Source organism: Lineus longissimus, chromosome 5 (genome assembly GCF_910592395.1).
Source record: "Lineus longissimus chromosome 5, tnLinLong1.2, whole genome shotgun sequence".
Taxonomy (NCBI): Eukaryota; Metazoa; Nemertea; class Pilidiophora; order Heteronemertea; family Lineidae; genus Lineus; species Lineus longissimus.
Genome location: NC_088312.1, coordinates 2,293,894 through 2,319,869, shown reverse-complemented (window position 1 = coordinate 2,319,869; position 25,976 = coordinate 2,293,894). Strand labels below are relative to the sequence as shown.

The 25,976-nt window shown below is 43.1% G+C and overlaps 5 protein-coding genes across 8 annotated transcripts; 2 read left to right on the top strand and 3 right to left on the bottom strand.

The window, feature by feature from the left end:
• The first annotated feature begins 929 nt into the window (after positions 1-929).
• On the top strand, positions 930-4,467 carry LOC135488795 (uncharacterized). Its single transcript, XM_064773661.1, has 2 exons — positions 930-1,103; positions 1,712-4,467. Exon 2 carries the CDS (start codon positions 1,721-1,723, stop codon positions 4,163-4,165), a length of 2,445 nt encoding a protein of 814 aa, XP_064629731.1. The 5' UTR covers positions 930-1,103; positions 1,712-1,720; the 3' UTR covers positions 4,166-4,467.
• Positions 4,468-4,481: 14 nt separating this feature from the next.
• LOC135488808 (membrane-bound transcription factor site-2 protease-like) lies at positions 4,482-8,306 on the bottom strand. The gene is made up of 8 exons (XM_064773695.1): positions 7,753-8,306; positions 7,096-7,368; positions 6,878-6,981; positions 6,420-6,666; positions 5,985-6,165; positions 5,750-5,844; positions 5,256-5,454; positions 4,482-4,962 (listed from the first exon to the last, which is right to left on the bottom strand). Exons 1-8 carry the CDS (start codon positions 7,825-7,827, stop codon positions 4,664-4,666), a joined length of 1,473 nt encoding a protein of 490 aa, XP_064629765.1. The 5' UTR covers positions 7,828-8,306; the 3' UTR covers positions 4,482-4,663.
• A 120-nt stretch (positions 8,307-8,426) lies between these two features.
• Positions 8,427-10,107, top strand: LOC135488826 (LYR motif-containing protein 2-like). The gene is made up of 3 exons (XM_064773718.1): positions 8,427-8,491; positions 8,941-9,081; positions 9,460-10,107. Exons 1-3 carry the CDS (start codon positions 8,453-8,455, stop codon positions 9,535-9,537), a joined length of 258 nt encoding a protein of 85 aa, XP_064629788.1. The 5' UTR covers positions 8,427-8,452; the 3' UTR covers positions 9,538-10,107.
• A 129-nt stretch (positions 10,108-10,236) lies between these two features.
• LOC135488803 (zinc metalloproteinase nas-14-like) lies at positions 10,237-17,410 on the bottom strand. Of its 2 annotated transcripts, none has more exons than XM_064773683.1 (10): positions 17,001-17,410; positions 14,509-14,568; positions 13,575-13,775; positions 13,101-13,221; positions 12,644-12,764; positions 12,277-12,459; positions 11,881-11,995; positions 11,235-11,388; positions 10,849-11,126; positions 10,237-10,553 (listed from the first exon to the last, which is right to left on the bottom strand). In XM_064773683.1, the coding sequence occupies exons 1-10, from the start codon at positions 17,179-17,181 to the stop codon at positions 10,276-10,278; spliced, it is 1,692 nt and encodes a 563-aa protein (XP_064629753.1). In that variant the 5' UTR covers positions 17,182-17,410; the 3' UTR covers positions 10,237-10,275. The 2 variants fall into 2 exon arrangements, with proteins under 2 accessions (XP_064629753.1, XP_064629754.1); XM_064773684.1 differs by lacking the exon at positions 17,001-17,410 and adding an exon at positions 14,703-15,397.
• A 723-nt stretch (positions 17,411-18,133) lies between these two features.
• LOC135488786 (uncharacterized) lies at positions 18,134-25,760 on the bottom strand. 3 transcript variants are annotated; one of them, XM_064773627.1, is made up of 3 exons: positions 25,609-25,760; positions 23,454-23,548; positions 18,134-22,986 (listed from the first exon to the last, which is right to left on the bottom strand). In XM_064773627.1, the coding sequence occupies exons 2-3, from the start codon at positions 23,471-23,473 to the stop codon at positions 18,189-18,191; spliced, it is 4,818 nt and encodes a 1,605-aa protein (XP_064629697.1). In that variant the 5' UTR covers positions 23,474-23,548; positions 25,609-25,760; the 3' UTR covers positions 18,134-18,188. The 3 variants fall into 3 exon arrangements, with proteins under 3 accessions (XP_064629697.1, XP_064629698.1, XP_064629696.1); XM_064773628.1 differs by having other exon boundaries at positions 25,620-25,760; XM_064773626.1 differs by lacking the exon at positions 25,609-25,760 and adding an exon at positions 24,378-24,720.
• Positions 25,761-25,976: the final 216 nt, after the last annotated feature.

The following is a 25,976-nucleotide window of genomic DNA, read 5'->3' as shown; positions in this document are numbered from 1 at the left end:
CGCCTTCTGAAGAACCCATTTCAGCTAGACATTACGCACGCGATGTAATTTGTTGTTCAATTTGAATACAGTAGACAACGGCTTCACCAAGTTGGCCAATGGTCATGGCGTCATGTTTGGGCTCGGCTTCAGATATTGAAGAACTAGTCTTAGAGCGGAGAAACTAGAGTACTATACATACATGTATGTTCATCAGATCAATGCACATTGGGGTATGATAAATTTAACGAGCGAGTAGGCTGATATTAGTCACCAAGTTCCGCTGAAACCACTCGTGTTCCCTTTACCCTGTCCAATTCACATCATTAAGGAAATCATTATCTAAATTGTGATTAGAATGATGCTGACGGCAGCCTGTCATACTGACATCCTCAGGTTGAAATAATAGGAGCGTTCAGGATCTACCATGTGACAAAGAAATGTCATGTCAACGTGATTATGATCTTTACATGGTGTATCCATATCGCGTTGTACACAACGGCAATGTTGAATTCGTGTATGTGTACATTCACATTATCATGGAAGAAATCTCAATGAAAAACTGAATCGATAGCACTCGGATAGACCTTCACATTGATAACCCATGAAATCAGTCTCGGAGTAAGGGTGTCGATAATCGTGACCCCTTTAATTTAGACCCAAATTTTAAGATCTCGACAACCTTTGGCCCAAGGGTGTCGTCATGGGTATCATTGCGAAGGCCTTTAGGAGCGCTGTGTCGAATGAAGTAGTATCCACCTGTATTAAATGTTCCAATGAAGCTATATAGGGCCTATTGCATTTCTGCGATGATCAAGGAAGCGAGAGAAGTTGGTAACATGCGGATATCGAAACTGTGTCAAGTACCCCATGCTCATGATCTCGGGTCATGCGGCAGATGCATAACAGACGTGATCGGCCGACGATCAGAAGAATAACCGCGGAAGTCACGCTTCCCAAACCAATTAATAGTACTGGGGATATTTTTAACAGGAAGTTAAAGACCTAAATACATCATTTTGCAATACGTCTTCAAGAGCTGAGGACTTGAAGACATCAAATCTCAGTGGCCGGTTTCTCATATTGGTGGTCTAACCTCAAACCTGGCTCGACGAAGTTTTTATGTAAGTTGTTTTATCAGAAATTCGTATTATTAGAAAATGTTCGTATATTTATTTGTTCCTCCCATAATAGGCCTATGGTTATATTGTAACCCAAACTGACGCATCTCCCTGTTGCGATGGAAACCCACAACATTAGCGAATGGATCTTGATAAGCACTCTCCTGCTGTAGGACTCGTGGTAAAAATAATGACACGAGAACACGGAGAGAAAGATTCCTGTATATAGTGTGTCCATTCATCCAAGTCCAAAATCTTTCTAATGACCAAGGCCGGAAAGAAATAGCTGATAAAACTCGCCTCCCGATTCTTAGTCACGCCTTCCAGATGATTCAATGACCTGCCTTCCAGATGATTCCAAGTCTTGCATCCCAGATGATTCCATTCCGTCCTGTCTAATGAGGACTAAGGCCGGAAAGGAACAGTTGATGAAACTCGCCTCCCAGATCATTCCATGATTCAAAGCGCTAATTTACACAGGTCTTTCTTTAAATTTCACTGCCTGTAGTATATGCGCTGTGTATAGATAATACTGTGTATAGATAATGGTCCTGTGAGCATCCCTTGGTTGCCACTATCAACTGGAAAAAAGTCTTTCTTTTTTCTTTCAGGGAGTAAAGATGAAGAACACCGGAAAACACGTCATCACATTTCTTCGTCTGCTCATCACTGCGGCCATCTTGCCTATCGCTACACCATGCCGTGTAAATATCACGGACATTGAAAACGTTCAAGACAGGTTCAAAGACTTTACAAAAGTGCACAATGCAAAAGTAGTAAACCTTTGGATTTCCGGATTAAACTGGTCCGACAGTTCGAATGAAACCAGGGAGGTATTCGATCCGAACTGGTGGAGCTGGGCGACTAAGGACACTACGACTTTATTGGAAATTGCCATCGATTATAAAGTCCTGTCGATGGGGTTGCTGTCCATAGCAGTGAAGGACTTAAGCCTAAATATTGTCAGCTATCCTCCTGGTTGTTTCGAAATGCTTGATTTTCGTCAACAACGGCGCATCGTCATGGTGGAAATCCTCCACTTTACGGAGGATCGGGACATCAACAAAGACGGGGATGATCAACTCTGTCGTAGCGTCTACTCACATCGGTCCGTGGTTAACGACCACGTTGTCGGAGTCGGGAAAACATGTTGCACGAGGAAACAGCTACGGATGCGATTATATGACGACTGCAATGGAAAACACGCTGTGCAGGAAATCGATGCTTTCACCAGACAGTCCACTGCAGTGTTTATCATTGGGACTCTACTGCCTTTCATGTTTATACCGTTAGCGCTAGCGTGGTGGGAGTTACATCCAATATCTGCTGGCGAGGGCTTCGCGAAGTATCTGACGAATAAACTTACAAAGTACGACCATTTTACACTTCGCGGAGGAGGGAGACTCGACCGTGAGACACTAATTATCAAAGAGGCGAATTTGGAGCCGTACAACAGTTGTGTATCATTGACGGAACTTCTCGACATTAACATGCGAGTCTCCACCACCAAGATAAAGTTAACATTCATATTCCTTCTTCAGTACATCCCTATTGTTTCTTGGTTGCTTTGCTACGGTCGCATGAAAGAGACACTCCGCAAGTTAGATACAACTGAAAGGATCCTCTTCAATCTTCGAAACAACCCGCTAAGTTGGCTCTTCACCGACCGATCATGCAGTCCCTTTTGCATCGCATTGGTCCTGGTTGTGCTCAACTTTCTTCAAATTGTCCTCTTGATTGTCTGGTGGCTGATGGAGAAGCAAACAATCAGGCTTAAATTTGCCGGCCTCCTTCGTACCATAGTTGGACGAGTCAAGCAGAATGAAAAAGACACCTGCTTTTATAAAATTGTACAGAAAACATTCACAGCCTTCTTCATTTGTTTAATGGCGTGGAGCTACATATGTATCTATTCCCTCTTCCATAGCATCATGTACACTATTGGCGGACTTATCGTTAGTATTGACATCGTCTCCCCTTGGCTGACCGGTGGGCTATTGGTTTTGTACTACATCCAACGATCCTACGGCGGCATGATCGACACCTACACCAAAATCAAACGCCTGGTCTTCGAAGTCTGCCGGTCCACGAAGGTGTACAAAGCCTGGTACATTTGCACAAGAGATGTGAGCTCTGTAGACATGGAGAAAAGACTTATTCAAGAACCTCATCCGAAGAAAACCATTAGTTTTAAGCCGGAGAAATGTGAAGGGCCAGTATTGTTTGTGTTTCCGCAGAAGGAGAACGAGGTGATGAAAATTATGATTAGCAAGGAGATGTTGCGTCAAGTCTGTCAGCGGGTCGAACCAATTAAGGCAAGCATCCGGAAGGCTATCGTGAAACAATTCTTTACCATTCTGTTCCTTTTCCTGGTTGTCTTCACCACGGCTGTGTTTCGTCTTCATACCGCGACGGGAGAGGTGAGCGCCCTGATTACGTCCATGGCCACCCTTTTGACAGCCCTGATCCCGCAGCTCGCCGACATGATGGCCACAGATGCCGAAAGCGGCCTCAGGGATGACATTTTGAAATTCAACATACAAAAACTTCTAAGTATCCATCGCCCTAAATTCGATGTGATAGAGACCATGAATACTCCAGCTGGCCTGTTACAGGACGATCCGATCAGAGCGACGAACGTGATTGAGCTGCACACTCAAGTAAACACAGAAGAAGACGACTTCGACGGCTTGCATGATGACCTTCCGACCTTAACTGGTGGAAACGCGCATCGACTCCTGGAGAATCTCATGCACGCCGTTACATCTAACCACCCCAGGCAGAGACACGGCTCCAACCACTCCAATCGCACCCTGGCGTCAGTACCCGAATCAAGCGCTAGTGAGCTTTTGGGACATTACCAGACTGTACTAAACTATGCTGAATCAACTGATGGAACAGTCTGTCATAAGTCACATCGTCAACGGACCTCCCCAGAGGATTCACCAAGGACAACGAAACAGAACAAGCGGTTGAAATCCGCGGAGATGACAATATTGCATGACGCCGAATCTGTTCCGAGTCAAATTCCAGAACTTGCTGTCAAAGCAGAAACATGTGTTTGAAGAGAGATTATAGGACTCCCGGAGAGACCGTGGTATACTGATTAGAATATACAGGCGTCCAAATGAGTCTGAAAGGAAATTCGTGAAATCAGAGAAAGTGACTATTCGCGAAGATGTCATGTGTTCGTGCGACCTTTCGCCACCACTGCCCGATAGCTGCTTGTGTTGCCCTCTATGTAGAACGAACAGACCAAAATACTTTTAGATGGTAGCTGTCCTTTCATCTGGTTGTACCTTTGTCTTCAGTGAGGTTAAATAACGTCCTCTTCAACAACAACCAAACTAATTCATTTATATCAGTTTATTCACATTCGTTTCATTACAAAATGTACAGCTAAAAACAACAACCATAATTAGGTATTCTTAATGGTCCCCCTCCCAATGTTTTGGCAGTGTTGAATATCATTTCTCATTGTGCAAATACGGACATTTTCACACCTGTGCTCAAAAACCAGGTTAACTTGGGACAGACTGTTTGGGACAAGTCTTCATCAGGTGCTACCGAAAATTAAAGAGACTCCACAGAGCCATGACAATGTTCGTCATAATCAACAACGTCCCACACAACAGTAATATTGTGAATACTATTCCTCTATTTTCTCGATTTAAGACAGGGCTCAAAGTCAGTTCAATGAAAGCGTATAAAATCCACTGTCCATCTAGAGCATAACATGGCACCACGTTGAGAATGGCCAAGGCACCCGAGAGTGATATGAGATATTTACAGAATGTTTCCAGCACATACGGTAGACTCACAGGGACCAGGATAGAGTCAGGCACATAATCTCCTACGGTTACTGCAATGAGAAAGAAGGCAGAAATTAATGACGTGCATGTACAAATCCACAGAAAATCTGACATTGGGCAGTGCTCGAAAAGTATCTGTTTTCGTTGCCATTCTTTGTTCTTTCAATCTATTAACAATTAAATGCTATTTGACTCCAAGGTTGTTACGTCTGTGACATGCAACATTTGCAAGTAAGTTGATGAACTCCCTCCAAGTCAAATTTCTTACCTGAATACAGCAAATCTAATGACATGCAACATTTGCAAGTAAGTTGATGAACTCCCTCCAAGTCAAATTTCTTACCTGAATACAGCAAATCTAAAGGATGTCCCAAAAACAAGAGCGGTGTTTTACGACCGTGGACAACCTTGAGGATGCGTGTTGTGTTATCCAGGGAAGGATATACACAGGAATGTTCCCTCTTTGGATTGTAACAGTCACTTGGTAATGTACACACTTGTTTGTTGTCAATGGTAGCACGGGCTGGGAGGCACGCATATTGCTGAAAGAAGAAGTTCTGTCACACTGAGGGATTTTAACTTGTGAGGTTGAATGTTAAGAGTATAACAGCTCTACTTATTTACTTGAACTCAGCCTTACATAAGGGCTTAGAAGAAATTATATTATCTAATGAAACGTATCATTGTCGAAGCTACTCATGAAAACTTTGAGTGACACTAAAAACTCATAAAATAATGTATTGCCATTCACACTTTCACAGGGACAATTATGACAAGATCATAGAAAATTTATCCAGTGATCTAACATGGTTAAAATTGTGAATAAAAGGAACATACCTTTTTTGATTCTGCTTTTGAATGATATACAAAACATATGTGAGTCTGGCTAATATTTGAGCAGCATTCGACATTCCCAGATGATGTGGTAAAACCTACAATAGCCAAATACGCATATTATCAGTTACAAAGAATACTATTTATTAACCAATTACAAAGAGCACTGTCAAGTTTTGTCCCTTTATCAAGGTCAGTCCCAAGAGTATCCTTAATAGAGAGGTTCTACTGTACTTACTATGACTCGATGTATCCTGCTGTTTGATTTGATCGCTAGGTATACAGTAGCCAGTCACGGCTTTAGACATGCTATTCTGAACACACTGCTGCCAGGCGTCCACACTCGTCACTCGACATCCACTCAAGCTGGTGATGTGTTCACCAACATTTAGCCCACGTGGACCATCAACAGGAGATTTCTGAAAATTTAAGATTTATCATTAAGCACTATGTCCTTTTCTCAACTATAGTTAGGTTTATATCAATGAAGGATACACTTCTTAACGAACTTTAACTGTTCATTCACACACATGGTGACTTAACAGCTCTAAAAACTGTTTGAAAGTATAGCCAAGTTATAGGGTTGACAAGCAATTATTGTTGCATGCAATTAAAATCACAGGTAGCAGTAATTCAAATTGCCTGTTTGTTCGTGCTTTTTTACACATCTTACCTCTAAAACATAAGTTATCACCACTGAATTTCCTGTCGTATAAAATGGCATCAATAACCATGGCAGTGCCCCCAGTACAGCTATGGCAAGTAGGACTATGATGAAATTATGCCATACTCCAGCACAGTATATCCTAAGTTGTCTGAGTGGAGAGATGACCTGGAGGTGTTCTGTATAAAGGTCCACAAAGGCCCCAGGATACAGCGCAAGGAAGAAGATGCCAAAACCATTCACACGAACTTGCTCTCTGTAAAGACAAGGTCAATCATTTTTTAGAGGTAATCATATTAAAAATAAAAAAATATTTTTACCCAGCCCTGAATCTTTTTTTAAACATGACTACCACAACCATAACAACACATCACAAGGGTTCATACCTCCATTTTCTCTTTGTGAAGAATGTTTTTGAATATCAGCTCTTTTGACATCATGCAAGTTACCAGAATGCATTCACCTACCTGACTGCAGCCAGAGCATGGCCAACCTCATGCAGGATTCCACACACTAACAGAGTCATCAGATAGTAACCAACTTGGCTCATTGGGAGATTCACACCGGGCATCTGAAATATCGGAGTAGGAATTGCCAAGTTGCTTCTACTTCTCAGAAATTTTCCTACTTACAGTATGTTCTCAAATTAATTGCGATAGAATAGGCATTTTATCCAGACACTTACTACAGGAGTGAGGACTTGCTGTTCGACATGCTGTTCTCGCCGGAACGTGTTGAAGATCATGAGAGAGAGAAGGAAGATGGCCAAGAACATCGCAATCAGACCAAAGAGCACGCCACACGTGAACCACCATCGTAGAAATCTCGGTTTCATCTGGCCGAGACGGAGGAAGAGGCGATTCATACACGTGGTATACCATCGGATTTGACCAATAGAGACAGTCACACCACATCGCTCTAGGAAGTAGGTGTATGCTCTTGAGAACTTTTCATTTGTCTGAAAATAGATAGGAAGCATTTATATTTATTTTAACTTCTGATCTTGGAGATGGCTTGATGGGATAGCTGTCCAATCAGTCCTAGCAGTTTTATGATATCATTAAAACTGAACCCTCTATCTACAGTAAGATTGATATAATCCAACTTCCAAGGACACTTTCCTATGTTTTCATTTTGCAGGGCCACTAAAGAGCACTGCCATCTTGTTTGGTTTCAAGTGAGATGTCTGGGTTTATTGTACACAACATTCTGGCATAGTTAACCTAAAGCCACCATGGCTACAGTCTACATATCTGCCTTTACGACGTTTAAACTCATATTATTCTGGCAACATGCTGAAATTGAAAAGAAGACGGGCAACAATAGGCTTGCAACCACATACCTTCAAGAAAGCATCGAGGAGATACAGCGATGCCCATGTCCCCAGAAACACGGCCACTCCACCTGTTGTCAACATCTAGGATTAACTTTAGGAATATCACAGAGGAAACTAAAGTTATCCGTTCAGTGTTCGTCCATCCTGCATGTCCTGGGAGTGGGACTGGGATGATGGATGTAAAGTTTTTAGTAAATAATCTATAAATTACTGACTTGTTGGCCAGCCATGCATATCCATTATGTCACTCATACACTGCTGATCATGTCCACATTGCATTCAAAAATCACTGCAGCCTGCAGGCCAGGCCCTGGGCCAGGGGAGGGCCTACCACTAGTGACTAGGCCCACCAGGCTTGCAGGGGCATTGTTTGTTTACTTTTATTTTTTCCTTTTCAAATGTGAAACATGTATTCTAGATTCAAAAACTTGTCACTTTCAGCAGCAGAACACACAGGATGATGAAAATCGGCCAAGACCTAATCTAAATGATGATTCATTCTTCGGCAAAACGTGCTTTTGTAGGAGAAAAATAAACAACACATGCAACACCTGTAGGAACTTGTGTCGCCGCCTATTGATTCGGTCTCGATTCCAGTCGGCTTAAAGCAGGGTTCGATGCACGTCGAGTGTAGAGGAATAGTCCAACCTGTTTGAGGTTGAAATCTTCAATGCAGTGGAGGCACATACTGTCATGACTGTGAAACATGGCTTCCAAGATTCCGAATGCAATGAACTTGAGACAGGTTTTTACTCTTTAACAAAGTCATTTAGTACTCAATTTGCATTACAATTGTTTAAAGCACATGTTTATTGATTTTTTACCACTAATTGAGTGCCAACGTTGTTAAATTAGTGATTCGAGGCGATTTTAATTTTATCCGGAAATAGGTTGTGTAGCTTTTGGGCGCTGAGAGGTCACCTATTTTCAGACGAATGATTTGTGGAACTGTTTGGCAAGGATTTTGCTCATATATCGCGTTAGTCTGTGTCTGTATTGCATTTTCTGAGGCTGTCTTCCTTCAACTGATCTATTGTGTGCGGTTCAGAATCAGATGACATGACGAGACGTACGGTATATGCCTACCAGCAATACCATGGCATGTCGTACCCGTAGTACTACTATATGTCGATGACAAGATGTCATCTGTGACTGTGTCCTCGTTCATCCTCTTATGGTTTCTGTTCTTTACAGTTCATGTTGCGTCAAGAAGTACTCAAACTATATCGCCAAATGATGCGTTGTGTACGACTTGTTGATGATCCAGCTCATAGAAAGGAATTGTGGATATGGGTTCGTCGAGACTTTGAGATGAACAAACATCACCAAGATGAGGTAAGCCTGAGCACTGAGTGAACAACTTATTGTCTTCCTGGTCAAGCAATCAGCAAGTGAGCGTCAGACAGATTTTTGCAGTAAAATTAGAAATATTGGCTTGGGGCACGCTGTTGTTTTGATGTTGTGACAAGACAGAGCTGCCCACTGTCCAGGAGGATGGAAACTGCCATGGTGAATTCATCTGGTGAAGATGCAACACTTTGATGAGACTTTTCCTAACACAATTAAAAATGGTAACAGTGTGATGATCATAAAATCAAGTTGCCCCAAGAACATGTAGACTTAGTTCGCAAAATACATGAAATTTTGCAATAGTTTGGGTGTCCTGATCGTCAGAGTCCAATTTTCAAGGAATGTTTGGCCTTGTATTTGCAGGATGTTATCCGAATGCACTTAGCCAGGGGGAAGAAACACTACAAGGAATTGGAGAGTTCCATTACTCTGGCAAGATGAGACTAACAGTGAAAGCTGAATTATGAAGAATAGAAGGATGTGACTGTCCCAAATGAGAGGAGATTCTTTGGAAGATGAATCTTCTCCAGGGTTGTGATTCTCACCTCTAGACGACTAAAAAAACTGGATTGAGCCCTGGTCTTCTGTGCTGTTCGTGACTGCGAGTCACTTCATGCTCCGTCCTTGATTGAAAGGCAGCTCAGAGACTGGGACAAGTGATACATTGGTTAACTTCACCCAGTGCAGGCATGTTTAGTCTTTGATTTGATTCAAAGACTTTAGCAGACTTAATCTATGGATTTAAGAGACTGTGCAGTGTAGAAGATCAGTGTGTGGTATCTCATCCTGTGCTCCTGTGCTGTGGAATGATCTCCCCCAGCATTTGAAACTCTCAGCTCAAGACTTGGTTGTTTCAGGGCCACTTTATGTGGGTCTTGCCTGGATCGGGCCTTGAAAAGGCGCTATACAAATGTATATAAATACAATACAAATGTATATAATCATTTATTCATCATCATTTATTTTATAGGATATGTTGTACAGAGTAAATTATATATATCATTGTCACAATTTAGTTGACTTTATTTCTAACATGTCCTGGACCAGGATAATGTGGTAAAGAACTGCTGCAAGTTATGAGAATGAAAAGCAGAGTGAGAGTCCTCAACGCGATCTTATCCTGTCCTCCTGGTTGTGACATTGTCCTCATTGACCGAATTTGGACGCTTCTGCCCCAATCTACACTAGGCTACAAAGATTGACATTACAATATTGCCAGATGACTTTTTGTTTCGTGACATAACACCAAGGTTTTGCTTTTCGTCCTTCAGGATTCCTGCAAAAATTGTGATCGCCTAAACCATTCTGGGTGTTCTTGTTGGGGTTGTCATCAAGCGACGTGTGTTGATGGGGCCATTGTGATGTCCACTTCTGGCAGACGAGGCCTTTGTCTGAGAAGTTGATGTCACCTCTGTAGTCGCGGCCATCTCGGAAACGACTGCGGAAACATCCTTTAGCTGGAAGCAGAGACTGGAAATGAGCACTCTGGCTTTTTTTTTACTTTGACGAACATTAATCTTGGTAATTAGTCAGTTAGCACAATGATAGTCATACAGCCAATTGAACCCTAACAGAGTTATCGGTGCCAGGATCCTGTCCAAAAGACATTGTTCAAAATTGATAAAATGAATATTTGATCTCTGTAATCGTGGATAGCATCTGTCAAACTCAATGGAGAAGTTCTATGAGACCAACATGGTAAGATTATTTCCAATGTTGATCTTTTATCAGTTTCAACTCCTTGATACAAACCTGTAGTGTCTCTCTCACAAATAAATCCATAGCTATACGCAGGTAACTGTCTATAGGAACCGGCCCATTCTGCCCTCCATTTGAAGGTGTCCTTATTGGGCTCCTTTTTCAGGACGAGTGTGGTCCGGCTCCCAGCGGGTTCCTTATCTGCCCACTTCTGGTAGGACATCCTCTTGTGAGACCTGTCATCAGAATGTTGCCAGATCCAGCCAAAGTAGTCATCTTTCTTCCCCCCTGTCCGCCAGGTGGCTGTATCTGACCGGTGTTTTGTGAGGTATCTATTGAAATGAATGTTAATGATAGTTTAAGACAAAGGGACAATCTGGAGAAGGACGGGACAGATTGGAATTAGCAGCACATAACAAAGAAACATATAATGTCCTTACTTTTTAATGAAAGTGTCCTCATCCCGATCATCAATGCTGAGTAACTCGGAATCTTTGTTCTTACAAAAATCCAAGGCTCCTCCAAATTGCTTTGGCGGTTTCCTGAAGAATTTGTAGCAGCTTGCTTTGTGTTCCACCCAGGTTGAGTCACATACTGAAAGATATTGACATTACTGTTTCATACCACCAGTATTTTAAAGGGGGCAATACATGCTTCCCGAAATTGATGGCTTGCATTGGAACTAACTTTTTCCCCCTTGTCCGTCATTAAAGGCATTCAAGTGTGTTGGTCAACCATGACTATCTCCTTTGTCCCTCCACCATAAGGCATAGTTTCCCCTTATGACATCACTATTTCGGACACTCAGCGCCCCATTTCTGGAAAGGTGTATAGGCAGGCGTGAGTGGGGATCAAATTGGTAGTCACCATGTTACTAATACTTCGTATAGAAAACTGGATCTGGTTTAACTTGGGGATTTTAACTTGGGGAAATAATATTCCTTTATACTCCCTTTAAATCTGTATAGAATGTATGAATAATGATAAGATGTAAAGACCTTGGTAGTCAACATGGATGCTGTGGACCATCACTGGCTCACGAATCCATCATACATCCTTTTAATCTGCCTAAATATGTGGACGCACCTCTTTTATTTTTTGTCTGACACTGATACATATCACCGAGTTGTGCTGCATCTAAGGCACTCAAGCCTTCCCTCTGTCCAATCTTCAGACCAAGCGCTTTCCCTATACCTATAACCTGAAGGCAAATATCATGCAAAGTGATAATGATGGGAGATATTCGGACATTCAATCGAGGAAGAATTCGGAAGTCAACGTCGTCGGTGTGCAGGCACCTGACTGATGTGTGAGGCTAGGAGGACACAGTGTCATATGAGGAGAGACGAATAGGATGCAAATGTTATTGTGAATATGGAACATCGAGCATTTCACTGAGGTCTGTCATTGAGACAAAGGAACAATCTATAACGAAGAGAAACTCGCAAGTCAGATGTAGTGTGTGTTTCATCAAATATTTACCTCCAATGTCGGTTTACCATTGATGGTAAAATATTTTTCTCCATAATGCATGACGCTTTCGTAATCGTATGGGTATCCTCTGCTCGTTGTGCTTTTCTTACCGACAACACCGAAATCTTTGAGGAAACGCGGCGAAACATTGTCCCTGATCACCTTCACGTATTTGTCTCTGTCAAGACGGCTCTGGAGGAAAAGACAGTTCTGGTCAGAAGTACAATCATTGGCGCGCGCCAAATTCGACTAAGCATTCGCTGTTGATGCGTTGGTTGCGCAATGCTTAATTAGTTGTACAAGTATCTCTTATGATTGACACATTTTAAAAGGAAAATGTCTTGACAAAGGCAAGACAAAGAGTCCGTATTCTCACCTGCTCATGCCAGAGCCCAAGAGCGTGGCCTGTTTCATGGATGATGGTCCCGAACTTTTCACATCCTTTTCCAAGGACAAGTCTTTGAGGTCCTCCTTGCCGTCCAATGTACGACCAGCAACTATAACAACGGGAAAAAGTACGATCAAGGTTTTCCTATAGAAAATACTTTACATTGTTCCGTGCGCACTACCAGCTTGGTACACGCTCTGTCTTTGTAAACTATTATATTGATCTTGTCGAAGAAACTGCAGATCTCACTGGCAACTCTTCGTCGACACTAATATCATCATGAGATCCCTGCAGCAGTGACAACCATGCACGTGCGGCGAATTTCCTAGCCGCGACATCTTTACCCGCCCAGTGACCGCGTGCATGCCTGCGGAAAGCTATCTTCGAGCAGAGACCGTTTTACTGAGAGATTGCGGATGTATATAATTAATTTATCGGTACTCACCCTGGCTGATATGAATACCTAATGTAGTCCACATCTGAATATTTCCTCGGTCGGAACCTGAGGCAAGTGAACCTCTCGTAATGGAGGATAGCCTCTGCGATGTTTTTCTTGGTCGTGGGAGCTGTAGGAGAACGACATTGGTGAGGGAAAATTCCAATGTGCCAAGAACGAAATTAAATGGCTGATGAGTATTATAGCCATTATGTCAGAAAGGCTATGATTACTGTAACATCAACACTGTGGGAACCTGGACCTGGACGAATCTGAGACAAAGCGACTGCTGCTCGGACAAAGGTTTACTCATATGACATCCCCGAACCAACGTGACGACATTGGTCCGACATTGGTCGTAGTTTCAAGAGCGTTACATTTTGAAGAGTGACTACGAGTAGCAAACACTCTAGAGTCAGCCTTTGCGTTCTCGATATTGGTAACCCCCGAATCATTGATTGTAAGAAGAAATGATAAACTTACGCAGCCTCGGGTCAATAGTAAACGGGACAATCGCTTTCGGCCAAAGTCGTTTCTTCTGCTTGACCGTTTCCCGCCTGCTCCTCAGCCCCCGGCGGCGATTCTGGCGCCTCCACCACCGCTCAGCCCTCACGGAGTCCTCCTTGTCAAGGACGATGTCACCTTCAAAGAATGGGTTGAATCCACCTTCCAGGCGACTCGCAACTGAAATATCAATAACTACCAGGATAAATATCTATCAATCACTGGCAAAATCCTTGATAATAAATGAAAAATGTAACTTATCTTATGAAATAATGAGACCCTCAACGAGGTTTTCAGTAACTAAACTGCAACTTATGCCGTGGTAATGGTTGCATTTACTAATTACAATTAACCCCGAGAATTACATGTCTTAATGTGGTAATGGTCGCCCACGATTGTGTCAATGATCTTGTAGAAAGTATATATGCCAGCACTACCATGATGAGATTCTAATGTCATTACAGTCATTTAATTATACTGCTTTATTGTTTCCAGCATCGCTAATTATCGTTGGCGCATTTTCCTTTCTTTGTTAATGTTCCTTTTTTAGACATAAATTGTATAGCCACTGGTGTCCATACATTTCCATTAACAGTTAATGCCAGCAACACCAATGCTATACTAAATGATCGCCAACATAGACAGCTTGCTTTGGCGAAATTTGGTCCATTCGCCTAACTTAGGAGGAGCCGTTCGGGTCGAGTAGCTCGAAATCTCGGCTATAGCGGCGAAGAGGTCCCTAGTTCGAGCTCCCTCCTCACAGCCCGCGCGAGACGAAGTTAGTCAAGTCATTTGCTTATGAGAGCTGCTTGCAGAAGGTGGTCACTGCATGTTGTAGCGGCTAATCCGACTGAAGATTTACGTCTAAGCCGAGCCCGTTTTTACGTATATGATTATAAATTACAACACCCACCTGCGTCCGATCTTCCCCTGGACACCATAGATGACGGGCAAAGCTCCGGAGGACATACATCTGAAACGATCAACGACGAATTTTGATATTTATACTCCACTCGTGGTGAAATTACGATTTTCATGAAAATGTGCGACTGAACATCCCGGAAAAAAATCTGAAAAAGCACACCTGAAAAGACAAGCGACACTCACACGAAAGATGTACTCCTTCTAATATCAGTAACACAAGGAAGTAGCACGTAAGCGTTCTATTCATCCTCAAAGTAATTGTGGAGCATGGCACCCTAAGTTGGACGAAAATCCAAATCCAAAGTGTTCTTATAATCCTGTGAGATGAATTTATGAACCCTTTGCGCCGCTTCTCCAGTTGTATAACGATATATCAGCCAAATATGCATTCCGGTTTATTTCGAAAAGAAATCGAAAAGAGAACTGACAAGACGGTCCTTTATTCCTTTCAGGTTCAAAGCAACAGCAGTGGCATGCAATCCAGGGGACACTCGATCATATCTGTAAAGATGGTACAGAGAGAGAGAACGCGGTAGAGAAGATGCTCCACCAGCACCAGGCAACCCAAGCTCTCATCAAACGATACGACCTCGAATGTTGGTACTCGTGTTGCGTCAAGGCGACACCTCTCGAAGTTTCGATCGACGGTCCACGGAACTGGAAAGTAGGCTATGTTAATAGTCCAACTCGATTTCAGCCAGAATGTTCCCTCTACTGTACGAACTCAGACACTTGGAGTCGAAGCAGTGTACATACCGGTGAATCCGAATAAAAAACGAGTCGTCAACGACATTAAGTGATTTAGTGGCATCCGTACGACCAGCATAATTCGCTGGTGGATGATCTATATGAATAACACTGATGTCTCGGCTCGTTAAACCCGCATATATACACATCAACCAATCCCAGGGATGGCTCTATCGAAATTGATATGGATATTTAGTATTACTCCATACATGATACTTAATGGGAATATATCATAATCTGCGATCCATAAGGACTAATCCTGCCATCACCACTGTAGTCATATTCGCCGATGTTAATCTTGGCTAAATTAGTGCAAGATAATATCAAAGGACTGGAAAAGGCGGGGCGCGTCTCAGTAGATCTTTTTTCTGCAGAAGATATATCTCTTTTTATACGCCGTTTATTGTTATTTCTTGAGGTTCAGTTTAATATTTTTTTAAACAACTATTATTATGCACCCCAATCAAAGGAGTGCGACTGATATTCTCCGCCGCTGCGATGCCAACGAACCAATCACGGGAAATCACGATGATGCATATTTTTGTCCAATCAGAGGCGCTCGATTCTGTCTTACAAAATGATCATCACTGCACAATGCCTCTGCTGAAATGGCCCTTCGCCTTGCCAGTTTGTACAGTCAGTCATTGTTTTTCTACCATAATACATACACGTACTTAAGGTCAATACTGTCATATATCATGGCTTCAAGAAATATTAGTGTGATTAGTGTTATAACGAGGACATTAAAAGCTGTTATTTTCCCGGGGTTGCTCTTTGGTCCAGGGTGTGGTGCGCATCAACCGACGAAGACTTATTGTAGTAAGAATGATATGTATAGAGCTGACTCTATTATTAGCTTTGATACATTTTTTTGTGAGTTGAGTTTCAGAGCCAAGCCAGAGAGCATGTCCTCATGTGACCAAAAATTCAAGTCTAAACGCTAAAGTCTAAGCGGCCCGGTCGAGTGGGAAGCGAACCAAGGACCGCAGGGGTTAACGCCATCCTGAGCTCCAGGGCACCTCACTCGGTACTAACGACATTCCTTTGTATCTTATTTAAAGGGAGAATAAGACCATGGGTCCAGGATGTTGTTATACATACGCGGCCGTGGGAACGAGCAAACCGCCCTGGTTCTGCGAGGGTGATGCAGACATATGAGTGAAATGGATGTACACTGATCTATCTCTTGGACATGTTTTAAGAATCTATATGCACAACAATTTAACCGATATTCTATCAAATCAAGTTCAATTAATTTTTACGATTCATATCATATGTAGCAATTATGGTGAGACGTGGAGCTATTTAGCATCGTTATACACTTTAAATAGCATAATGATGAATGACAGGCCTAATAGGCACCATTAAACTCTCATTAGAAAACATCGTTGTGACAAGTTCGAACTTTTTTTTGCTGAGACGAAAAGGAATTAGTAGGTTAGAGGTTAACAAAACACCAATTACAGAGGTCGGGTCGAAACGTGCCAATTTTTAGTGCTTTTCTGTTTATTTGGTCTATTTGCATCAAACGTCTATCCAGAACAAAAGTTCTTGTTTATCATTTCGCTGGTTGTGATGCAAGTTAAGTAAATGCTATTAGGGTCGTTGTTTCAGCGTTCTCAAGCAATGAAAGTCTTAGGAATTTTGTGAATTTGAAGACAAAACAATACAATTTATATCTTTTTTATGGTATGAATGTCATTTCGGTGTCAAGGACAAGGACAAGGTACTTACATGCGTTTATCTGCCAGGGTCTCAGCTGATGGTCGCCTCTCTCGATTGGCTGGGCCACCAGAGCTGCTGCTCGACCCGAGTCGACGGCCAATGTTGCACTTAGCGTAATCCATGTCACAAAACAGAATAGCACAATTCTCGTGCCGAACGGAGAGACCGAAAATGAACTTGGCGAAGTCATCTTAACTCTGTGGGTTTTCTTTTGGTTTCTCTAAGGTTCCTCTATTCCACTTGATGTTAGCATAATCTTTTATTGAAAGTTTCTGGGATGTTAGACGAGATTCGAGAAAAGGGACTCGTCAAAAAGTCCAATTGATTGGCGTCGGCAACAATTCAGCATCCCAATTATAATCCACTTGAAGAAGACAAGTCGTCCTTGAGGATGGAGATCGTACGTGCAAGAAATTATACTAACGGGTGAGGAACGAAGTCAATATCTGAAGTAGAAGCATCTCGTACAAACCAATTGCCTGCTATATAGAATCCTTAGTTTTCCCGGAGGCAATTTTTTATTTCGCCTGTGTACATGTACAAGACCCTTTACCTCATGAGATCAGGTAGGCCTCTTAGCAAAGGAGCTACAGACGCCACACACGTGTGGTTCTTAGTTGATGGAAAAAAACTGATTCCTCGCAGGTGAAACCGGTCGAAAAGGTTTCATCAGAAGTCCCACGATGGGTGGTTGATCATCGGATTGAGTTAAGGATATTTTCAAGCTGAGTGGATCATGATTATCACACGTACGAATCTTCCTAACTCCACAGATAGATATTCATGGAATAGCAGATCTTTTGAGAGGCAGCGTCCAAACGTCCACTTAACCGGGATTTTGAATCAAGTCGTACTTCCGCTTAGTTTATATATAAGGTCGGCTGTCTCAATGGTCTTATGCCGTCCGGGGTGTTATGTAAGCCTTGTGAGTGGGGTCATCGGAAGAACGGCACGACTAATTACCTCGTCCAGGGTCACGAACCGTTATGATTGACAAAACCCAACATATCCAAATATGGTTCGATAAACAAAAATAACGACTACATGTACATGTATAGATCAATTTATTTCATTTTGGCAAATATAAGAAAAGAAGTTTTCGTCGAACAGACAACAATGTATTTGTTTAAGTTACATCTTTCTAAGTTACATCAACAGAGAAGTCGAAAATGATACCAGGAAAGAATAATTAGTCAATCATACGTTTGATTCCTTTACAATAAATCCATCTGGATCATCTGCCCTTTCCCCTGAGCCACCTTCCGAGCTCGATGACTTGGCTTTCTCAATGATAGTCTGTTCCAGAAGTGCAGCGACCTTTGCAGGTCTGGCCTTCCTGTGATGGTAAGGTCGCCTCTCCGGGGAACCTGCTCTACTCGTTTTGGGGGTATCAGTGACAGATGTGCTGGGGGTAGTCTCACGTGAAGTGGACTTGTGAAAGAAGCGGTCGATTTTCTCATCCAATCGCGCCAAAGTTGGCATCGATCTACTGAACCTCCCCAAGCTGAAGAACGATTTCTTTAACAGTTTGTATTTCTTCGGATTGTCCTCTTCAGGGGTGGTTGCTGCAGATCCCATTGCGCCTGCGTCAAGTTTACTTCCGGATTTCAAACTGGACGACTTCCTGCGGCGTTCGTCTTCCACGTGTTCCTTTTCTTTTAGTTTCTTCTTCTCTTTCTTATGCTTTCGCTTCTTTTCTCTTACAGGTTCAACTACTTGGTCACTGAAAGACGACAAGTTGTCGCCAGAGGGCGTCAAGCATGGAGATACACCTGGCGTCACTTCAAGTGACGACTCGGCTGGGGTGAGGTCGCTCAGCGACACAGCAGATAGTACCGGTGCATCTACCTCCGAAACTTTCGAAAGATTCAACAAGGCAGTGATCTGTGGTCGTTTCTTTCGTGACAGCTCCTTTTCTTCGACTTGTGGTTCTGATTTCTGCATACTATTTGGTCCCCGAGTATCAGTTACTGAGTCGACCCTTTTGATCTCGTCTGGAATATCCAATGACTTCTGACTAGAAAGCCTTCTCCTGATTGCAGTAGGCTGGCTCTCATCTGTAGACAATCTTTTCTCCAACATCCGGGCAGTTGGTAGCACGTGTTTCCGAGAACGCTGTTCCTCCATTCTCCGCCGATCCTGGGCTAATTGTTCAGTGAGAGTTTGTAATTTAGATAAACTGAAAAGTTCGCTGATTTTCTGACCCAAAAGTTCCGAGTTCACGTCTGGTTGCTTAGGTTCCTCTTCTGTAGGGTCGCCACCTACCGCACCTCTAAGAACCACCGACTCCAATTCTTGGCTGATCTCTTCCATAGTTCTGGATGTGGTCGTACTAGCGTCCCGTTTCCTTGGCGCTAAACTTACGATGTACGTATTGATACCAATGCTAACTTGCTGAGGTTTGATAGGATCAGTGCTGGAGTCACGTGTGTTCAAGGAAAGCGCAAGCGTACCAGTGTCTACAAGATCGGGCGCCGCCTCTACCCCAGCGTCCACGAGGAATGGCTGAACAGTCTCTGTCGAATCTTCACAAGTCTCTGGAGAAACACTGAGGCCAATGCTGTTAGTTTCTGTGAAGGTATCAGTTGCCGAATCGACTAATTCGGCAGAGTCTGTGGATGTGCCAGCGTCCTCTCTGGCTGGTCTTCTCCTTCGAAATCTCGCACTGGAGGAGGCATTTCTTGTTGCAATCAGCGGAGTCATTGTTTCCTTGGTGGAACTCTCAGGAGAGATTTCAGACGCAGCATCCGATGTTTCTAACGGCGTAGTCTCGACAGTGGCGTCACACATGCGAAGCAAATCAGTCAGCGTCCCCACAACATTTGTCGAGGTTGCGTCTGTGGCTGATCCCTGATCTACAAACTGGGTGTTGTCAGTGCTTGTCGATTGGTCGACCGATTCTGTTGTTAGGGTGTTTGTAAAGATGTCCATGAGTTGTAGCTGAGGCATTTCAGTGAATATCTCTCGGACGCCGATGGAATCCGTGTCCACGTAAGCATCTTTGAAATCCCATCCTTCAGTCTGAAGGCAGGTGTCCGTATAGCAGACGATTTCCGGCGAACAGGCGGAATCGACCATCTCCGGGATAGCAGTCACATCAATATCCTTGACCGACGCAATGGAATCTCCGCAGCCTATATCTCTAATCTCAACGGAACTTCCAACAGCTTGGTCTACACTCTCCGGCGCAATGGTTGCTGTACCTACTGTGCTATAACTCTGATAGTCAGGTCCGCAATTGCTGTCTCTCATGATAGGTGTCTCGGTCAACATTGCGAAGTCAACGACTTGCGGATTTTCCGTCATGGTCTCGCATTCAGATATCTCCGTGACTGTCGTCTGCGTGCCAAGGTCACAGAGGGTCACCAAATCTGACGAGGCTGAACTCTCCACCATTTCGGCCTTGACCTCTGTAGCCTGATCCTGCATCGGTACTTCCACCCCACACGACGCCTCGGACATTTGGACCTTGACCTCGGCATCGGTTTCAGTGCCCTGATCAGACAACTGGACAGTCTTAGAGAATAATATGGTTCCGTCAGGAGTGATGGCGTTTTCAGTTTCTATCAACGTGAACTCTGCTAAATCCTTGATGTCATAAAACCCATCTGCTAATTCTAACAACCCTTTTTTGGCGTCAGCAGTAATTGCCAACGTATCTGAGATGGTTTTAGTGAATAATTCTAATGAATTTGACTTGATTAAAGTGTCCTTTACGGTGTCCTTCTCCTCATTTTGTTTGACCACGGCGTTTTGGTCAACCATTTCTACACACTCTGTCATTGTCTGCTGGTCTTTTCTGTCGACTATCTCCGTCGACGTTGCGCAATCCCTTAACATGATGTCAATAAACTCAATCTCCAAACAACTGTCGCTTTCCATCACTTCCGGGACATTGATACCCTTGTCTTCTGTCTGGATGGGAAGCTGGTGCATGTCGTGAATGATCTGCCATGGTGCTCCCTGATCAGAACTAGACTGCCGTCTGAACATTTCTGGAGGAAAGTTCCCTGCAGACAACCTCTGCACATTGAACTCGGCCATTGTCTCCCGATTTGAAGAGACACCGTGATCCAAAGTTGACAGAGTCTGCCCTCCATCTGTTTCTAGACAGAGTTCGGAATAATGTTGCTGTATTTCTATATCCTCTGTTACAGTTGCGGCATCTCGGTACTCACATGGTCGAAATGAAACAACGTTCGGACAAGATTCCTCCATTTCGATTGTTTCACTTTCAATGTATTCATCCACGTAAAAGGTTCTTTCTTGCTTACCGTGACCTTCACCAATGCCAATGTAACCTCCAATGTCGTTCTCCGTTTTGGTTTCCGGTTCCTGTTGGTCCATGTAAACGTCGTCATCAGATACGTCATTGGCCGTGTCGTCTGCGGCGTTTTCAATGCGGTCATCATGGCTGCCATCAACAACATTGTTTTCTTTGGCCATGTCAAGTGTTTTGTCCCTCTCATCGTCTGCTTCAAGGGTCGCTGAATCATCACCCACTGATTCGTCAACCTCAACAATAGTACTACTCGAAATGTCTTCAACATTCAACGTCACCTCCCGTTCTTCTTCGTTATCGCTTGCGAAAAACTTCTCATCGTCTTTGAATATATTGTGTAAACTATCCCGTCTTTGCAAGATATTTTTTAACTTAGTTTCATGATCAACTTCACTGCAGTCATTTTCTTGGCTTGTACCGTCAATCGAATCTTTGCTGTCTTTGTTTCTATGCTGTTTTCCAGTGGCCATGGAGAGACTCTCATAGTGTCCACTCGAGGTCCTGGACATGTTTTGGTCCGTACTGACACCTCGGTCCTTTGTCATCCTTACAGTCATGGTGCATGCGTCCTTGCTCCCCCTACTGGTTGTGTTCAGCATCATAGACGGCTTTGAAATCTGTCGGTCAGAAAGGGCCGATCTATTCCCGGTGTCTAAGAACCCAAGATTTAATGAACCTTCCACAAATGTAATCTCCCTTTCCATACTATCAGGCAGGTCGGGTAGGTCCACATTTATCAACGATTTCATTTTCTCCTTTACTTCTTTCTGAAGCAGCAGCAACTCCACGTTCCTGTTCTCTAAAATCAACTCCGCCAACCCACAGGTCGATTTCAAATTACTCATTATCGCCTCTAACTCGTCTTTATTATCCAGAATCTCCAACGCCTCGGAACCGTAGAAATGCCTGATTTCATCTATAACGTGTTTCTGTTGAGTTCGAATCGCCGTCAAGAATGCTGTGCTTAGTTTGTTAACCCTCTCTTCCACTTGTGCTATCGTCTCCTCACATTTGGTCATGACGTCTAAATGACGCTGCACGGACGCCATTTTCGTCTTTCCCACCTTCAGCATGGACTGGACGTTACCCACATACTTCAAGATCCCCTCCCCAAAGGAGGAGACCTCGTGCCCCACGTGTCCTTGAAAAGTACACAGCACACATATACAAGTTTCGCATGGTTGGCAGAAAAAACGAACTGGTTCCTCCTCATGGCATTTACACATGATATTCTTCTCAACTTCGACATCGAAAATTGTGTGACCTTTGGTTACCTTCGTCTTTTTGTGCAAATCCACGCAATTCCTGCACAGAAATTTCGAACATTCCAGACATTTTGAGACAGCGTCTCGAGTGCGTTTCTTATAATTTGAACAGATATCACACGCAGGTGATGAGGACGAAGGTTTACTTCTGTTGACAACTTCGGTTAGGTTGGACACGAGGAAGTTATCTGGTAAGTTCTTAATTCCTCCGGAGGGCACCTCTGTCCGTTGTTTGCACACAGGGCACGTGATGCTCCGCGAGTAGATGACGAAGCGGTAGTTCGTTCTCTCTTCCTCCGACGCCAAGTGAGCTTCTAGGCAGCTAGTACAGAATGTATGGAGACAGCTCAGTGTTTTGGGCCTCTTGTACGTCTCTAAGCAGATCTTGCAGGCAAGGAACTGGTCGGAGATCTCGTCTGTCAACGTCTTGAAGGCCGTCATGTTGGCGCTAGAACGAGAGAAAGAAGAAAATATGAAGCCTCCCGGGACAGTCCATTTCGTTATCCTATTCATACTTTCTCATAGGGTTTTGGTGAGGGACGGGGCCGGTCCACTGCGTCCGGAGCATAATGCAACCAGCTGGCTCTTGCCCAACTCTCAACGGAGCATCGGACAAGATAGCAGGCTAGCTGCTTCCACTCAATACGTGCACACAGTTTTAGCAGCAGTACATACCGCTGGTCTTAGCAAGACATCTACCACCTGTGTGTTGAAGGATACCATCTCCCACGCGCAATCAAATGCCATAGGTAGAAGATATCGAAACCTCTAATCAGGTGAGAGTGGTGCATATAGAATATCACAACATGATTGAATTGGCTCATCAACAAAAAAAAGTGTTCACCTTAAGAAAACTAAACGCACTTTGCAGGATTAACCAGAAAGAAATTAAAAAACCTGTGTCCGTGTACTCACTTTATTTGATTTCGTGTCATTCCATTGTGTTGTTGATTACTTCAGCAAGTAAACCCGCCATCTACTCATGAATCTTGTCTAATCGTCGAAACACCCTGAAAAACATAACAGTTGAAATGCTGTTAGTTATGTGTCAGTCATCACAATAACCTACTTCAGAGTATAAGGAGTTTCTGATGCTGAAATATCAAAACAGATATGTCAAAAACACAAGAATAACAAAGGTCCTCGAGGTGGACCGGCGTGTGCTTCCATGATGATGAAGGGCATCTTAGTCTTGTCACAGTCCCTTCGCCAAAATTATGAAGCGCCTTGAAAATGACGAGAACATGTTTACTAAAGTTGGTTTACAGCACGGGCATTTGACGGGTGTAGAAGTTTGAGATATCCTAGTTTAGAATGCAGGTGCACCGTTGATGCAGGCAAGATGTTTTAAACATTAGCATAAACATCAACACCTTGTGATTGCTTCATAGGTGTTTGGAGAAAGAATGGAGTAGCTTCTTCGGAAGAAAGATTTGGGTCAGCTGGTTTGCCATGATTGCTTGCCAATAGTGTTTATGGGCTAGAGGCATTTACCTCCGCCATCCAAGAGGAAGGGCGATCATCTGATCGAGGAACGAAAAGAACATATATATACTCTGATAAGTCCCAACTTAAATACAGACTGAAAATAGTCCATAAATTATCGAATCAGTCTGGAACCATCATCTGCTAGAATGGTCAGATATTTTAAGGATTTAGTTGAAAACGAATATGTTCTACTCTATATGGTTGTATGATACATGTACTTGTTGGGGACTGACTTATCTCATTTAACATACGGCAACCATACAATTAGTCATCGTGTCTTTAGTAGTGATAATCGTTGAAGGACGAATACTGCGTGATGAATGGTGAGCGCGAATAAATTGACAAGCCTACCTGCTCGTAACCACTTTATATTCGTGCGATTTCGTTGATTTCTACTTCGAAACGAAAGCGAAATATAATCAGTGTCCTTGTCTAATAGGTAATCCTTCGTCAGACAAACCTTGCTACCTCTAACAAAACATGGCCACTACGATGAGGTCCTTTCCAAAGAAGATGCGTAGTTTCTTGAAGATCTCCCGGTAGAAGCCAATTTCTATGTGGCAGTATACCGAAAGATGGGTAACGTACGCCAGAGAGCAAAGGAGTGCGTAGGCTTCAACAAACAATATCAGATGAAGGCAAGTTGCAATCCTGACGTTGGCCTACCTTGCTTCAAGAACAACAACGGAGCTACGGAATCTCCCGAGTGTTTAGAGAAAGCTTCGTTTTATCAGGTGTTCGATTATTTCTGAGCCGCTCTGAACTTAATTGCTCTACCAGTGTTTGACGTATTTTGGTTTGTTTGATGTATAATGTTTGTATATCAGTCATAACGTATGTAATTATAATGGTTTGTAATCAAGGGGCTAAGGAATCTTGAGTCAATTTGCTGTAAACCATCAATGAATATCTTATGGCCAAGTCAAATATCGCGTTGACCTCATCATATTTGCTAACCCTACAGATAGTCAGGTATGTCGATCGTGAACCTTAGCTCATTCACTACATTAGTTACCTAAAGGCATGGTTCGTTCATGAATATTGTTCACATCTGTCCCGCTGATAATAAGAAAGATGTTCAATGTGAAAAAAATTTAGATTCAATTGCCTAAAAGTGATTGTCGACCGATAGACCATGTTTCAATACAATGTCGTACTTCTGTTTCGAATTAATACGGAATCGGTAGGCTCTACTCAGTGATAAGATAGGTTGTGGAAGGAAGAAATGTTTGTATTCAGCGCAGCAAAAGATTGGCAATATGGTTACTGGAGATAACTGGCTTACTCATCAAAGTATTGCATCTTCTTCAATCATTTATATCGAGATTCATGTAACCGCGCATGTACCGGACGCACATGTAACTGTATTCATTTGATCAATATCAATATCTTACTACATTCCAGGCATAGGCCAATGGAATTCAATTCAAATGTTCTCGTCGGCAACGTTCTTTACCGATTCGCGCAACTCGCAAATACAGCCGAATCGGACCAACCATGCCAAGGTTTGCTCCAGGATGCCTGCCGAAGAGAGATCAGAATTAAGGCATTGAATCATTCGTTGTAACCAATTCCTGCTTACCATTAACATACCGTATCTCTCCTTCTGTCTTCCTTGTGTTACAGTAACTGTAAAGCGGAATTCACGTTTCGATCATGAGGAAATCTCGACCAAGCAAGTAAGAATGTTATAAAACGTCATGGAAGAATTCCTTTCACAATCTGCACTAGCTGGCTAGCTTCTTTCTTCTGCCAACTTGATACCTCTGTTAACTATGTATAGGATGCTTCACAAGATACATCTGCCTTGGCAGGAAGATCAGGACTTAAATTACAAATGATAACATGAATGTTCTTGTTCAATGTTCAGGTTGATCGATGGATTGGTTGTTCTAACCAGTTTTTCTCCAGAACAGCAGAGGTGCTCCTAAACCTACTCTTCAAGCCAAA